The sequence below is a fragment of the Tribolium madens genome, unplaced genomic scaffold, assembly GCF_015345945.1.
Source record: "Tribolium madens isolate multiple individuals breed KSU strain unplaced genomic scaffold, Tmad_KSU_1.1 Scaffold_20;HRSCAF=117;Tcas5.2_LG4, whole genome shotgun sequence".
Classification (NCBI taxonomy): domain Eukaryota; kingdom Metazoa; phylum Arthropoda; class Insecta; order Coleoptera; family Tenebrionidae; genus Tribolium; species Tribolium madens.
The window spans coordinates 11,242,827-11,258,331 of record NW_025400985.1 but is presented as its reverse complement, the minus strand read 5'-3'; the positions used below and the strand labels follow the sequence as shown (position 1 = coordinate 11,258,331).

Genomic DNA, 15,505 nt, shown 5'->3' with positions numbered 1-15,505 from the left:
GTGGCGGAGTCTGCTGTTTAGAATTTATTATTTTTTGTTTTCTCTATTAGAGATTTGCTAATTTAATGTTAATAAAACAAGAGACTACTTTAATAATTTATTAATTTCATTAAAAAAATAACCATTTATACAAAGTTGCGATATCCATATGAGAGTGAATTGCAAATGGGAAACAAGTCATAAAACAATAAAAACGTGACAATTACAAAACAACAAGAGACAAAGCACGATGTACACATTTCATATTTAAAACATTCAATCGATATATTAATATAGATATTATATTATTAAAGCTGCAAAATGTACAAAAATTGGGGCCAAAGCCTCGCAGATAAATATTTTACAGTTACGTAAAGCTTCTTTTACACAGAATATCATCAAGTATAAATAACTAGTATCTAAAATGTCCTTTCTTCGCCCGTCCGTTGTGATACACCCTAAGAGGGGTATACGAACCGTTCCCATTCACACCTAAAAAAACTCGTAGAAAAAAATCGAAATCTTTTATTAAACGTACTTTGGACGACTGAAGGTGCCGGATAAGGCGGGAGTTGAACATGCGGGACACAATAAGGCTTCAGGTAGAAGTGATATGCTACGAAATAGAGAGCTGCGATAATCGCAGCAGCGATTGCAAGACCTCCATACACGGGGCCGTGGTTATCCGGATATTTGACTTTTTCCGGATAAAGCGTATAGGCCGATCGGCCGATCAAAGCGCCGAAGCAACGGCCTGAAACACACCGTCAAAAGTGAATTTTGGTTTAAAACACTCACCTAAGCAAAAGTGAGCAATGACGGGCAGTGCTTGTCCCAAGGCAGTGTATTTTCTTGGAACTAAATGTCTTAAGTAAAGTATGGCAGTAATCCACATGAGATGTAGCGTAAAAATCTCCAAAACTTCAAAGATGAGCAAAACGGCAGCTTCGGTTATGTTCGCCAAGGCCACGTAATGGATGACATAAGTGACGAAGCACAAGATGAGGATGTTGGAATGGCTGCAATAATCGACCACTTTTTCGGCGAAAGTTAGGAGGGAGATGGCTGGGATTGCGCCCATTGTCACCGTCAAGCCAATTATCAGGTTCGAACTGTCGGGCATTGTAGCTGCATTCCTGAAAAAACTGTAAGATAATCAATTTCTAACGATGGGAGAGTGGTACCATGGCAAGTAGGCATCGATGGCGTTCCATAAAATCCCCAAAACAAATAGAATCACTCCAAGTGCGATGACTTCGTTTCGGTACTTCCGCACTGAAGACATAGGAAGGGCTAGAAGGCCGCAACGGGTGTACCACCACCATTCAGGTGGACTCAAAGGCATATTACTGCAAAAAATGTTCTTTACTTGTCTCTGGGTCCCTTTTAAACCCTTACTTATCAAATAATAAAATCACAATTGCGAGTAGATTAAGCACAGTAAAACAAATCAGGGCATCTCTAAGGTTTCCATTAGCACACCCTCCAATAATTGGGGCGAAAATCGCAAAACCTAAAGCCCCTGCAGCTAACTGTTTCCCAATGTCGCTCCTTCCGGTTGAAGTCTCCCGAGTCGCTATCACCACAGCGGTACTCAAAAGCGCCACAGCAGCGGCGGGGAAAATATCAGCAATTGATCTTATGACAAGGTACAGCCAAAAACTCATTGCGTTGTAACCACATTCTGAGGTTTTTAGTAAACTAGCAGAAGTGTAAGGTTCATGGATTGCACACAAGACGACAGGTTGGCAGTTCGGATCCTCGGTTGCTTTCAACTCTTTGACGATTTCTTGGGGCATCCTGCAGTGGAAATAATCGGCTAAAAACAATGTTTTATTGATGAAAAATATCAAGTTTGGTACTCACCAACTGGATATCGGCAGATATCTTCGTCGTCTGAATCAGTTTCGTTACTTGAGGAGGTTGCAAGGTTTGACTTCAGACTTAGAGGAATTTGTATTGTTTTCGAAAATTTGGTATAGACATCACAAATAGTTACATCTTTGTCAGTCTTGTGACATAAGTGAGGACTGAGGACAATTCCAGGATTGGCTTTGCTACTACTGACTGGGATTATAGTAGTTCCAAACTAGAACAAACTGTTCAAAATGAGTCAATTTTGCCTTGTGATTTACATCAGGCTCTGCTTCATTTGCGGGATCGTCGTAGTAGTCCTCCGTTGTTGTATCGTTTTCCTTGGTTTGAGGAGAAGGTTCAGGAATTGGTACCCCAGTGTAGAGAGTCGTAGCATTGCAGGAAAACGTACAGTCACGCAAGGAAATTTCCCCTTTCTGTGTAACAGAATTAGTCAAGTCCTTTTGACTCACCACTACTTACTTCACCATTCCAGTTATGACAAGTCCTCTCGTGGCCACATTTATTCTGAAGGACGAAAGCACCATCCTCATTACACGTAAAAGTAACACTTGAAGGGCTTCGTTGCTGCAAAAATCACAATGAAAAGTGTTCACTCACATGACTGTGACTTACGATTCTTGGTACAGTTAACAGAAGCCAGTAGAGGATTATGGCGAGTCCTAAACACACGGAAATCATGACTCTTAGATACCTCCCTGTTTTGCTCCTCGGTGACCCTCCATACCCCCCTGCAAGTCTATCAGCTAAAGGAGCGGCCACCAAAGGCCCTATCACTGCAACTAGAGGCGAGACAATCGAAATGATGGTGAATTCGTCCCGGGATAGCCCAATCCCGTTCATGTGATTGGGCAAAAACGGGAAGAGGCTGCCCAAAGCCCCGAAAAACAGGAAGAGGACACATTTTAATGTGATTAGATTTTTGTTGATTTCGCATTTCATTTTTGCTGCTTGGTTCTATCTGGCTGACATTTTTCGTTTCGATTCATGAGTCGGAGATCTGGAAAGAATTTTGACGGTTAAACTGGTTGTAAAATTTGCAACTGATGTAATCCTGGGCGTCCTTGTGCTTTAATTCTCGATTTTAGTGCAATTTTTGCATCGGCGCTTAGAACTTAATTGTATAATAAAAAATGAACTCATAGAGTAAGAATTCACGTTTTATGGGGAACGTTACGAAAAGAGAAAGGTCGATAGACATGCAAGGAGAAAACAAATCGATAGTGAGGTAAATGATGTCATCGGTTGTAAATAGATTGCAACTGGACGAAATTTGACGATGACGGAATAAAAGGGATTTGTAAATTTGTACGACCCACGGACGAGTCAAATCTTAACCGGCATTATTTTCTATTACATCACATATTGCTCAAGGCTAAGATAAAACGGAAATAATTAATTACAGTGGGAGATACAACTGCCAAAAGGAAACATTTGCCAAGCAAACAGTGTCCTAATTGAAGGTTAATAAACCGAAAATTTTGAACGACAGGTGGTCAAGAATATTTTACTCGAGCCGTTTCGGCGGTTTATCTCCATCATCAGGCTTTGTTTCAACTGTTCCTCAAACAGCCCACTATTTGTGTAAACATTCTCGTTGATGCAAAGTCATTTTGTATGCATGAGAGACCATGAAAGGGTTGTCTGTGGACTGTGACGCCGGCTTGCACACATCAACGCCTACTATGACCCCAGAATGTCACAATTTGGACGTATCAATCACGACTGCTAGATTGGTATTGATGGTTATTGTCCCTTTTCCACCCCTAAATGCATCCCTCCATTCACAGCCAAAGCAATTAAGGATCGTCTAACAATTCCCAACCGTATTGATTTCGTGAAATCTAGACGTCCGTGGAAATGATAAAACTCGATGATGACTCTTGATGAGTAATGTGGCCGCCTACGCCAGTGGTCATCTTTTTTGGAAAAAATGTGGCCACGAGTTTAATCTAATTCGTTTGACCTCTTGCGTACTTATCCATTCAACAAGTGGTTTTTTAAACTCGGCTTAAATACGCAACAAAAAGATTCAATCGATTGAAAACCTCCATCGTGGCTTGCTTTATAGTCCAAGTTCATCGAGTCTCCCACCAAAAAAAAGAACGAGTTTTAAATCTCTCGGTATACAAGGTGCATTCCTTTTATTGTAGCGTAGAAAAATTTCGTTATTACTTCATATTTAATTGGTTCGAAACGGAATTTAATTAATCCGCGTGTACCAAAGTCAATTTCCTTTTAATCACGCGATTCAATTAGACGAGATAGAGCTAATTGGTTGGAAGCACCGCTTAAAAGTTAATTTTTGTGAGGGAAAAAAGGAAAAGCTGGATGTAATTGACCTCGAAAATTTTATACTCTAGTAAACTCCCACAATTTCCGCACTCTGGTAATTACCTTTTGTTCGTATGTGGCACTACTAACCTTGAAATTAATCAAAATTATAAATCAGATTTAATAAGACAGTCACGTTGTGGAAAAAATTAAAATATGGTTTGTTTAATATTAAGGCTTTCAAAAATAATATGCGCGCCATAACGATAAAAACCAAGGGTCATGAATAGATAAAACTTGTTATGGTCGTTCGTCCTCATTTGAATTTTAAATGTAGAATAAAGTTAATTGACGTAACTTTACAAATTTTTGTTAAAATTTTCAACTACTATGGAGTCCAGTCAGGATATTAACCTTTGCAAATGTCACACTTTATTCATTATTTAGGTCAGTGTGTGGACAATGTGCATTGTGTCCACGTAATTCAATTATGTCACTTTTAAAAATAAAGAATACTAAAATAAACGTGACACCAGTAAATAAAAATAAAATTTCAGGAATCACCTAAAATTAATGATTTAGTCATTTTTTTTCTCTCGATTTAAAAAAACGCCAAGAATGTGTTTTAATCAAGCACATTAGTTGTAACAAAGTTCTATAAATATTCGTTGACAGTAGTACTGGGGTCAAATGCCATCTCACATTAGTCAATTGCTATTTTTAAATCTTATTTTACGAATAAAATGGAAAACAAGGCGATTGTCTAGTAGTAAATGCAAACGGTGTGTTTTTTCAAAGAACTAGTTCCAGTACCGCAATAAGGTGTGACGGTAGTAATGAAAAATTTCAATTAGGAAAAAAAACCGAGTTCAAGGCTTGAACTGATTGAATTTTCTCGCACTCTTATAAATAAGTGTCAAATTAGAAGCGCGAGATAAACATTGAGAAATGTTGCAACTGGGAAGTGATGAAAGGTTTTCATGAATAGGACTTTTATAGGATTTTAAATGCGGTGATCCTATTTTTGGACGATTCGGACTAAATTTGGATTCCGGATATCCTGGAAGAGTTGTCAACGCACTCAGCGATTGTTTCTCCAACGAAATCACTGGATTCGATTCGATTGTCGTTGCTATTTGTTTACAAAGCTATTTTTAAACTTTCAAAAATAATACAGCATTGTGAATGTTTTCAAGCTCCGGAACGGTTGTTTAAATTCATTTCCAACCTTTGTGAAAAATCCTATTGTTTCGGATTTTCTTTGGAAAAAAAAAGTACTGCTTGAGTAGAAAGAAATTCGATCATAAAAAATTCGATAATTGATAATGTACAGGACACACCAAAGGACATTTCTGAACAAGTTTATACTCGCGCCCCAGAGAAAAATGCCATGTAAAGTAAGATACCAGAAACATGGAAAAATTAAATTTTTTTCTTATAAATTCTCTCTATAAAAATTTGGAAGATATGAGAGTTTAAATTTTGCATTTTGACTTGTTTATTTCTGTTGCAAAAATAATTTTCCAAGTTTTTTTGCTACAGGCTATTAGAAGAGGAAACAATGAAGCTGTATCCTAAATTGTAACTCTGATGTTTATTATTGACAAAATTTTTGTACCTTTACTAAATAATTATAAAAAAAATCATATACAAGATCATCAGTATATATCATTAAATAGACATAAAAATGGCAGAAAATAAATGTCAAATTTTTTTTACATAGAATTTTTTAAACATTTTTTCCGTGTTCCTGTATCTTATCTTCAAATTTTTTTCTAGGACGCGAGTCAGAACACACCCTGTATATTAAAAATTTATATCTTTTTACAAACTCCAATGTTTTAAAAATGACAAAGATTGTCAAAAAAGAGTGTATTTTGAAACTTGATAAAAGAAGTAAAAAATCAGGTCACCTATGTGAAAGAATTTTAATTTTCGATTTTGAATCTGGAAAAAAAATCAAAGTTCAAAAATTCAAGTTGTTTTCGGGGATTTTAAGCCAAAAAAGGTCAAAATGAATTCGGCCTTTCCGTTATTTGTATTGTTTTATTTTTGTATCTACATTACATCACCGGGAATTCGTGTTAATTGCGTTCAAGTTTATCAATATACGGTTTGTATCCATGTTTTCAAAATGTCAAAATGACATCACACTATCTTATTAATTGCTTTGCTAATTGCAAATATCTTGAATAATTGCAATCTTCAATTAGCCTCAGTTGTAAAGAAAAATTCTTTTTTTAATAAAAAACAATTATTCAGTGACAGAAAGGCGTAAACAGTGACTCATCCTCATCATAAATAATTAATAGTAACATTTTTAGAATGGAATAAAATTGTTGTCGTACCTGACGCGTGAATAAATAAAATTTATCAAATCCGTGTTAAAACGCAAAACACCAGCGTAACTCACCAAAAAATCACGTTTAAAATTATTCCAAATCGTCAAAACACAAACTAAACCATCGACCCGCTTCCCCGATCTAAATAAATAAAATCACTCCACGTGAACGTCGAAATAATCGTTCGTATCGAACTTTCCTCGACAAAGTTGTGCTAGCAACTAGTGTGTAAATGCGAAGTTGTATGAGAAACTCCAGTCAGCCGCATTCTATACACCACATGTTTGCCGTTGGAACGGTTGAAGGCAATCACCTGGCCTCCATGGCGAAACTCAAGACTGTATTGAGGAATTCCCACTGTGAAATTCGCTCCAAAAACCTCAGAAAACGTCCCAAAATACCGAAAAATAGGTCGGCTCCGAGCCGTTCATGGTGCAAACAATCTCCTTTGAATCAAAAGAACGCATGGTTGGCCGGTCATCAGCGTTGGTACAAAATCCGGCCAGGTAAGTCGCGAGGTATACCTGATGCATCACCCATTGTCAGAAGAGAAAAATCGAAATTAAATGGAGAAAATGTCGGAGAGGTGAAATTGGAGCTGGCTAACTTTAGTCAGATGTGCAGTCACGCAACAGGCGATACTAATAAAAGCTGCCCACACGGTGTGTGTGCCCTATTTTTCACACGTTATGCAGACTTTGTAATTGAGAGATGACAAAATGGGAATCTGACACGCAAACAACGAGAGAATAGAGTTGAGTAATTTGTAGAAAAATTGTCATAATATTTAAAAGCACATGCAAGATCTCGTATTAGGTTTCGTGTTGTTAGCGCTTGATTTCCTCCGGTAATGAGATGGAAATGTAATGAAAGGTAATAAAGGTAACTAGTGTCGGTATAAGTTATAAAAATTATCATCATTGTGTTATGTTGAAAGAATACTTAACAATTAATTGCAGTTTGTTTACCAGCAACAAGAGGAAATAGTGGCTATTCAAATATTTCGTTTTATTTATATGAACTGTGCCAATGATTCATTTATGAACTTTTGAACTTTTGCCAGTACTTGGCTCTTCTCCATGCTCTGATTTTTTGAACAGTTTTGGAGCTCCTCTGTTTGTTTATTCACAATCAGTATAGTAATATGCATATGATAGGAAATTTGTCATTACATCCTGTGGTCGGGAAGTAATTTATGAAGTTTTACCAAGGCTACAGCTTATCAAATCTCAAAAACTTAATTTGTTTGTATAGCATCTATGTATATCAATACATCAACTTTGACGAAAAAACAAATATTTTATTATTTAATGAAATGTGATCGTAAATAAAATAGTATACAAACCTCGGGGGAAATAGATATTCCCCCTTGGGCTCTATCCAACTTTCTATCAGATATGTGAGCCCTCGGCGTAATGAGTAGTAATGACACATTTTCCACTTTGCATGTAATCTACTATTACTTTCTTAAAGCTATTTCTATCGGAAACATAAATCGAAATATACCAAAACAAAACTTTTAAAACACTAAGTGACTAATTAAAAAAAAGTTATCTTTATTGACGATATTTTTATTCAATAACTTGATTCTGATTTTTTTTATGTTTCAAAAAAAAAATACTGTTGTCTCACCTAAGAATTTCGGTTCTAATATTTCTGTTATTTGCCAACGAATTTTACTGAAATTTGAAATGTGGATTATTTAGTAGGGGGAAATAAATATCGCAGTACGAAAACAATCATAGCCTTTAAAGTGCGATTTTAACATGCCCCTTAAAAATGCTAAATTATTTAAAATTTATATCAAAGTGTTAATCGCTAATAAAATCTGAAAAAGGTCCCGCTTACAAGAAAAAAAAATAAAATTGTAAAAGTTTTTATTGAAATTCAAAAATTTATTCGATAAAAAAGGAGGGTCTTGTTATATTACCTATGATAAAATACTTTCAAAAATTAAGTCAAAATTTTAACAACGTAATCGATGTATTTTTGCTGATTTAGACGAGTGATTTAGTTAATTTTTTGGGTAGAGGTTTATTTTTTAGTGCTTAAGAATATAATAGTAGTTTCGCTTAATTTTAAATTGAGAAAACATGTGTTAAAATTATTATTTTATCTTGAAGTAATTTTATTAATACTAATTGTATCTCCACTTTCTAAGGTTCTAAGTTACCTACATATTAAATTTCATAAAAATCCGTTGGCAAATTAGGCCTGAAATTCTTGGATATATTTTTCACAAACTTTTGGGTTTAATAACGCATAGGTAAATACTAAAACGAAATAATGCAAACAGGAAAAAATGTTTCAAATTAGGATTTTGTTATAGTATTCACAAATATATTATATTTATTTTGTATTTGACGCTTTGTGGCCGTTGTCATCATTGTCAATTGTACAAAGTAAATTATAATAGATATACAAATGAGTGGAAATTGCAAAAAACAAAAATATTTGTCTGAGTTGTGAGATAAAATTTATGATATTTTTATTAATTAAAATTCTTTTAACACTTAAAAATTGCTGTCTTAAAGACTTTTTCGTAGCTTGTTTTATCGGCATTTTCAAACGCCTGGAGCATTCGTTAACCCAACGTTGACGTATTGAATCTATCAACAAACTTTTGCAGCGGTGTTATAAACAGAAATGGAAGACAAAGGGAACCTCTATTCGAAGTATTCGAACCAAATTTAGCTCAAATTATTTTCTTGATAAAAAAATTAAAACGGCAAGTGTTTGAAATTGTGTGTTAATGCATCGATTACCGCACAAGATCCTCGTTCTTGATTAAAGGAAGAAATAAAAGAAAAGTGCGTCCCGCAATAAAATTTTTATGTCCAACTATACGTAATGAAGGCATTGCGTGCACCGCTCTAATTTCGTAACAAAACCTTCCTTGTCCAGGGGCGTCAATACAACACAAAACCAACCAAATTTTATTTATTTAACACAGCAATTACAGCATTTTATATCTTTTATCTTTAGCCACGAATTTGAATTTCCTGTACTCTTCAGACGTCCATTTCTTGTGTATTTTCCACGCGACTTCCACCGCATCACCTGAAAAAATATTAACCGTAATTTCCATAAATGAATCGTGACGCGCCCTAATGGGCCTGGCTCCTCGTGCGTAATTCACTGATTAAATTATTCCGACCTAATTAAAAAGTCTCACCGATCGGCTCGACGGGAAATTCGGTGCGATCGAAAGTAAACGGTTCTTCGACTTCTTTGAACATTTTTGAGTCGATGTAAGTCTGGTTGAAAGTCCCGTTGAAAGTCGAGTTGAGGTAGTTTATGAATAAGTACCACCGCGGGGCGAAAAAATGCGAAACCACTCCTGAATTACGATGGGTTAGTTTGGGCGGGATGGCTAATGGGGGTATTACCTGCCCATTGTTTGCTTGCGTAATCCATGATCTCACCGCGCGGGCCCCAGAGAGTGATTTGATTACGGGCGTTGTACTCGAATTGGGCTTCTTCATCACTGTCATTGGCGGCCTTTTTGGCGGATTCCAGCCAAGGGCCGAGCAAAAAAGCGGAATTTGTTGACAAAATCTCATCCAAGTCGTCTAATAACTCCATAAATTTTTTAGAATTGTCTCTAAAATTATCAAATTTTATGATTGTATCAATTAAGTTCTAAAATACTAACTGGAAATTCACAGTGTCGTTACTTTGATAATTTTTAACCATTTCCTTGTAGTACAAATCTCCATAAACTTGAAGTACTTGTCTGGTGACATCAACCAAGTCATGCAAGTACCCAGTGTTGGTACCCAAATTATCTGACGCGTCTAAAAGACTTGTCCATGCTTCCAATAAGTCGTTAGTGGCATACCAAGTCTAAAAAAACTGCTTATAAAAGAAATTGTTTAGTTAAGTGGTACCCAAATTTTTATTTTGAGACTTGGCGACTTGGTGATTGCGTATTTTCCTCTCATTTTATTCAAACCTTGATAATCGTAGACCGTTTTCTGTAAAAGACTGTTAGGTCCAATCAACTCTGATTTATTTTATTACTTGGAGTATCCGCCAAGCATTTTCTGCATTACTATCAGGAAATCCGTACCTCCTAGTCGAGTACTTTTCAAACCATTCCGTTAGATTTACCGCAGCTTGTCTCCACGCCGTTTCGGTCATTAATTCATAAATAACATAGTTTTGATTAATCCCTTCAGGTGTTAAACCTGTTCCAATCATGGTACTATTTTCCATGTTTCTTGCGTTTATTGGTACCTACCGTATAATTTGATTTCAACTTGATTGATACCTGTAGAGTGGTACTTACCTCATTTATTATCGTGGAAGAACCAAACATGCCTAAAGTACCACCAAAATCATGTAACATGCACCAAATATAAGGTTGGCCAAAGTACTGATTGAGTCTTTCGTACTGCGGAAACTGTTCCGATTGAAGGTCCAAAACGATCATTTTGCCCTTTAAAATGTCTCATAGTTAGTATCAAATGAAAAGATACAGAGAAACCTCAACCGAAAGCCCCCAAAAAACGTACCAATGGGACACTAGTCAGAATCGCTCGAACTCTCTCTGTATCTTGCCAGAAATTATCATTGTAAAACATCCAACCTTGGAGCAACCTAGAAAAAACTTACTTTAGGTACTGCTGTCAAGATAGCTTTAGCCCTGTTTCGAGTCCAATAAAAAAAATCGTGCACAAATAACCAATTTTGCATTATCCTGAAGTACCCTATTTTAATACCACTTTTACTATTCTCTACCTACCAAATCGCATCAGAATCCGTGTCGGTCATGGCCTTGTAAATCGATTTTCCGACGTTAGCCAAGTAGGTCAAATCTCCACTTGTTGGTACATTTTCATTGAAACTGTCACAATTATACATGTGGTCAGTACCAAACTCGGAAATTTGTTCCGAAAGGAAGGCTTTCCCAATTTCGTTAAATAACGGTTCCGTGGGGTCCAGAAAATAGGGGCAACAATAAGTGTCGTTAAAACCATTCCAAGGATCCATCTTGGCCATATTAGCATCGGGATAAAGTCTCTTGAAAGCTCGAGGCAAATGTCCGGCGAAAGCTGGTAGTACTGGAATCATACCAAAAGCTCGCATTCTTTGCAAAATCTGTTTTTGTAAAATGAGCGATCTTGAATGCCAAGCAGTGCTCAAAGGCCCACCAAAACCTCGCATATTGCCCATCCGTAGCCTGAAATTATCCCTAAATTGACCAAAATTCAGTTAAAATTTTTTACCATGACAGAAATGCCGGTCCCGAGAAATGCTCATCGATTTCTTCCTGCGTCAAGTTAAATTTTTTATACACTCGATCCCATATCGCTTCTTGGCCGTTAAATGCGAGTACCAGATTGAACCCATTTAGCACCATCCAATCTATGTGCTTTTCCCATTGGGTCCAGTCCCACCATACAAAGGAATAACTAGTGGTACACACATTTTGGTAGTACCGAAACCTGTCATTCAGTGTTATGGTTAAATTGACTTCGGGTAGTACTTCAGGAACTTTCAGTTGGGACGTTTCCCATGAAACGTGACAATTACAGAAATACTTGAGGTAATGGTTAATACCAGTAGCTGCTGCAACTCCAGATGTTCCAGTGATTTGGATCAAATGATCGATTTTTTCTATCTAAGACATAATTTTATCGATTTGAATTTTTATAATTTGTGACTAACTACCTTAAAAGCGTCTTTATCCTGGTCATGGCTTAAGTCAGGCTGAATTTTAATATTAAAGAATTGGGCTTGGTCTGGGATTATTCTCTTGATTAAGTCCTTGACTGCATCTGACTGAGTTTCAGGGCTTGCTTTAGGCCTGATGTGATCTAGAGTTTGAAAATATTATAAGTGGTACCTCTATCATGAAATCTTTTCTGACTTACCAAAACCAATTACGGAATTAAATGTAATTAAAAGTAAAATTAAAACGAATTTCATTGTTAGCAAGCAAAGTCAAGTTGTGGACTGTGAACTCAAACGTTGTTTATTCTTTTGATAAATTGTAAGTACTCTCAATTGGCCACAACTGTGTTTTCTATTGTAGTTTTAAGTGCTTTTATCAGTGCTTAGTTATCGTGAGGCTTGAGATGTAAAAAAGTATGGATAATTTGAACATATTTTCAAAAGAAAAGATAAAAATTTGAAAATTAAATAGTCGGCGCCATCTGGTAATCACTATATGGAATAGTAGAAGATTCCTAATTTACGAATCATGTAAATTTATGATATTCTTGTCGATGATTTCAGTTTTAGTAGTTTTGTCATAATTAAATGAAAAGCTTTGTATGGTAATTTTTTTATTTTTGTTAATAAATAGTACAAATAAAACATTTAAAACATTCTTCTGGCTTTTTCAACCACGTGGATGTAGAATCCGGGGTTTTCAATTTCTTCCAAATTCTTGAAATCACCAAAAATATGGAATAGTGATTTTTCACCAAAAGCTTCTCGTAGCATGTCTTTGAAAACCTCTAATCGGTGAGGATAATACGACAATCGGAATTGGCTGAAAAAGCTCGCTGTATTACCACTAAAGCTGAAAAAACAGTTACCTGACATAATCCATATTTATTTCGTCACTTTTTCCATACACTGTTGAAGTGTCGATTAAATAATCCAAAGTGACTAAAGCCGGTTTTCCAGAAACGAACAAAACCGAGGGTTTTATTTCAGTCATGTGTTTACTCTGAAAAAAATCGTCATTTATGTTTATTTCAGTTTTTCTCTACTTACATTGTAATAAATACATTTCGAGGGTGTTTCGCCCGTGTTTATAATGTGGTCGTAATTCCTGTGATCGATCAGGAGCAGTCCTCCAGGTTTGACGCACTTTTCGAAATTTTTAATCGCTTGTCTACGAAAATGTATAAGAGAAGTTTAACTAAAGGAAAAATGATTTACTTTTGTTCTCTTTGATCTCCGAATGAGTCCAATAAATGGGCAAAGGAGTTTCCCAGACAAATCACAGCATCGAATCCATTGCCCACAATTTGTTCAATGTCGTCATAAAGGGTCAGCCAGTTCGCTTCTTCAATCACTGAAATTTATTCGTAAATTTGCTTGTAATTATGACCGGTTTTGAATTTTACCCCAGTTGTAAAATGCAGGTTCGTCTCTGCGATTCCACCGAGCCTTTAAGGCATATTTGAGCATTTTGTCTGAAGCGTCAACTGAGACGACTTCGAAACCTTCCTCGAGAAGCATGATGGAATCAATACTGAACAAAATATAAATACTTGTAAAGTAGTTTTTTTCTTGACTTACCCCGTCCCGCAGGCTACATCTAAAATCCGTTTGCACCCCCTTTTCTTTAAAAGACCGACTAAGAAATTTTTGTAATTTTGTGTTCTTGAGTTTTTGTCGCCGATAAATATTTCCCAAACTTTGGCCGCTTTGCCATCAGCGTATTGATCTTTTATACCTTCAGCGGCAGTTCCGAGAGAGCGAGTTTGAAAAACACTTTCAGCCATTTTCACAACTAAAATAAAACGAAGACAGGTTTGATTTTTCTTTATTTTTAATGCTAATTACAATAGTGGGTCACAAGCACTAATACAATACAAAAACGTTGATGTGTGGTCCTGAGAGAAGACGTCTTTTATATTTATTTGAGTGAGTGGAGGGAGAGTATAATCAAGCGCTTAGTTGCATCATGCAGTTGGGTAAAGTTTTAATCGATTGAAAAATATTTCATTTCTGTTTTTACTTAAAATATTTCTTATCAAATATTGGCGAAATTTTGAATTGTTTTGCGATTACGCGAGGTTAAAATCTGGTAGTAACAGGATATTTGTTTCCACAAATTTAGTAATTGTTGCTATGTCATCATTGGTGGAAATATTTTCTAAAGAGATCAATTAATTGTCTAGTCATTATCTGTATAAACACATCCAGATGATGCAAAAGTTTATCGGGTCAATAAATTTAATAAATCTTCATGGAAATTTCGTTCACAGGCACGTTCGAGCTGTCACTTTATTTTTTTCATGATAAAACTTAATCGCTTGCTATTTTTACACTATTATTATAAAACAGGGACACACGTGAAAGTCACGACAAAACATTTTTTTTATTTTAAAAATTATTATTAAAAATTTGAGTCACAGCAAAGACAAAATTTTATACAAATAAAGTTCAAAGTCGAACAATACAGCTTTTGGCTATTATTTATTTAATTCTTGTTCCACTGCATTTAGGTACATGTTTATTTCTTGTTTTTTTTTTTTTTGATAAGCGACGCTTTTCTACATTGCCATGCTGTCCAATTACAAATGCAATTATGCATTAAAAATGTGTTTACTTCCACTGAACATGAAATTGACCAAAACGTTTCTTAGTCCAAATCTTGTTGCTTCTTCTTATTTAATGACGTCGAGCATACATGTATTCATTGATATAAAAACAAATAAGGATGTGAGAGGACCAAAAAAGGGCTTAAAAGCTTAAATTGCCCCAATTTTTATATACGATGAAAAATTTAATTCTATAAACCACCAAGATCTGAGCACACGAAAAAAAATTTTGCAAACCATAAAAAAAGAAACTTATAAGAAATCAATGGACGACCGTTTCTTTTGTTGTCACCTGTAGATATAACAAATTAGAAGGATTCAGTGTTGGCATTAGATATTTTTAATCACAAACAAAATAATTGTCACCCGGTATTTTGAGGACGTTGCACACACGTGTGTATATCTAATTGCATACATTTTTTGTTGAGTGGCATGTAATCTGTGATCACGCAATTTTTAGATTTTAAAGTTGATTATAAATAAAATGAGAGTTTTAGTTTTGTGTTTTAATGGTACTTTTTTATTTATGTTGATGGTGGTGTTGTGTTTCTATAATTTAGGGTAAAGGTGCTTCAAAAAGCTTCTTTTTTAACTTTTTAGTTGGGTTTTAAAAATACGATTCAGTGTTTTATAAAATAATTTTTTCAAATCTGTATTTTTATACGCGACTGATCTCTGATTGATTTTGTGTTATTCTTTTTTCTTTAAACTGAAATTTAAAATTTTTCGATTAAAATTAAGGTATAA

The 15,505-nt window shown here is 35.4% G+C and overlaps 3 protein-coding genes across 6 annotated transcripts; all 3 read right to left on the bottom strand.

Moving 5' to 3' along the window:
• Positions 1-84: 84 nt before the first annotated feature.
• LOC123004901 lies at positions 85-6,714 on the bottom strand. The gene is made up of 10 exons (XM_044398420.1): positions 6,542-6,714; positions 2,470-2,854; positions 2,317-2,421; positions 2,115-2,270; positions 1,846-2,068; positions 1,378-1,798; positions 1,164-1,328; positions 778-1,115; positions 518-733; positions 85-471 (listed from the first exon to the last, which is right to left on the bottom strand). Exons 2-10 carry the CDS (start codon positions 2,794-2,796, stop codon positions 392-394), a joined length of 2,031 nt encoding a protein of 676 aa, XP_044254355.1. The 5' UTR covers positions 2,797-2,854; positions 6,542-6,714; the 3' UTR covers positions 85-391.
• A 2,678-nt stretch (positions 6,715-9,392) lies between these two features.
• LOC123005234 (alpha-N-acetylglucosaminidase) lies at positions 9,393-12,482 on the bottom strand. Of its 3 annotated transcripts, none has more exons than XR_006412735.1 (12): positions 12,350-12,482; positions 12,147-12,292; positions 11,702-12,096; positions 11,218-11,655; positions 11,088-11,172; positions 10,762-10,911; positions 10,494-10,709; positions 10,361-10,447; positions 10,126-10,316; positions 9,864-10,074; positions 9,646-9,810; positions 9,393-9,530 (listed from the first exon to the last, which is right to left on the bottom strand). XR_006412735.1 is itself a non-coding variant. In XM_044398895.1 (12 exons), the coding sequence occupies exons 1-12, from the start codon at positions 12,402-12,404 to the stop codon at positions 9,427-9,429; spliced, it is 2,247 nt and encodes a 748-aa protein (XP_044254830.1). In that variant the 5' UTR covers positions 12,405-12,482; the 3' UTR covers positions 9,393-9,426. The 3 variants fall into 3 exon arrangements, 2 of the variants coding, with proteins under 2 accessions (XP_044254830.1, XP_044254829.1); XM_044398895.1 differs by having other exon boundaries at positions 9,860-10,074; XM_044398894.1 differs by lacking the exon at positions 11,088-11,172 and adding an exon at positions 10,988-11,072 and having other exon boundaries at positions 9,860-10,074.
• Positions 12,483-12,750: 268 nt separating this feature from the next.
• Positions 12,751-14,099, bottom strand: LOC123005355 (glycine N-methyltransferase). Of its 2 annotated transcripts, XM_044399059.1 has the most exons (7): positions 13,998-14,099; positions 13,731-13,944; positions 13,556-13,683; positions 13,368-13,503; positions 13,200-13,320; positions 13,019-13,152; positions 12,751-12,972 (listed from the first exon to the last, which is right to left on the bottom strand). In XM_044399059.1, the coding sequence occupies exons 2-7, from the start codon at positions 13,934-13,936 to the stop codon at positions 12,798-12,800; spliced, it is 900 nt and encodes a 299-aa protein (XP_044254994.1). In that variant the 5' UTR covers positions 13,937-13,944; positions 13,998-14,099; the 3' UTR covers positions 12,751-12,797. The 2 variants fall into 2 exon arrangements, with proteins under 2 accessions (XP_044254994.1, XP_044254995.1); XM_044399060.1 differs by lacking the exon at positions 13,998-14,099 and having other exon boundaries at positions 13,731-13,988.
• Positions 14,100-15,505: the final 1,406 nt, after the last annotated feature.

Excerpts from the sequence above, each read along its gene's own strand:
- LOC123005234 (XM_044398895.1), bottom strand. The coding sequence starts at position 12,404 with ATGAAATTCGTTTTAATTTTACTTTTAATTACATTTAATTCCGTAATT. Across the intron at positions 12,293-12,349 it reads TAATTCCGTAATTGGTTTTG|ATCACATCAGGCCTAAAGCA; the intron begins GTAAGTCAGAAA and ends TTCAAACTCTAG. Across the intron at positions 11,656-11,701 it reads GGACCGGCATTTCTGTCATG|GCTACGGATGGGCAATATGC; the intron begins GTAAAAAATTTT and ends GGATAATTTCAG.
- LOC123004901 (XM_044398420.1), bottom strand. The coding sequence starts at position 2,796 with ATGAAATGCGAAATCAACAAAAATCTAATCACATTAAAATGTGTCCTC. Across the intron at positions 2,422-2,469 it reads TGTTAACTGTACCAAGAATC|CAACGAAGCCCTTCAAGTGT; the intron begins GTAAGTCACAGT and ends TGATTTTTGCAG. Across the intron at positions 1,329-1,377 it reads GTGATTTTATTATTTGATAA|TAATATGCCTTTGAGTCCAC; the intron begins GTAAGGGTTTAA and ends CATTTTTTGCAG.
- LOC123005355 (XM_044399059.1), bottom strand. The coding sequence starts at position 13,936 with ATGGCTGAAAGTGTTTTTCAAACTCGCTCTCTCGGAACTGCCGCTGAA. Across the intron at positions 13,684-13,730 it reads GATGTAGCCTGCGGGACGGG|TATTGATTCCATCATGCTTC; the intron begins GTAAGTCAAGAA and ends TATTTTGTTCAG. Across the intron at positions 13,321-13,367 it reads GGAGATCAAAGAGAACAAAA|ACAAGCGATTAAAAATTTCG; the intron begins GTAAATCATTTT and ends ACATTTTCGTAG.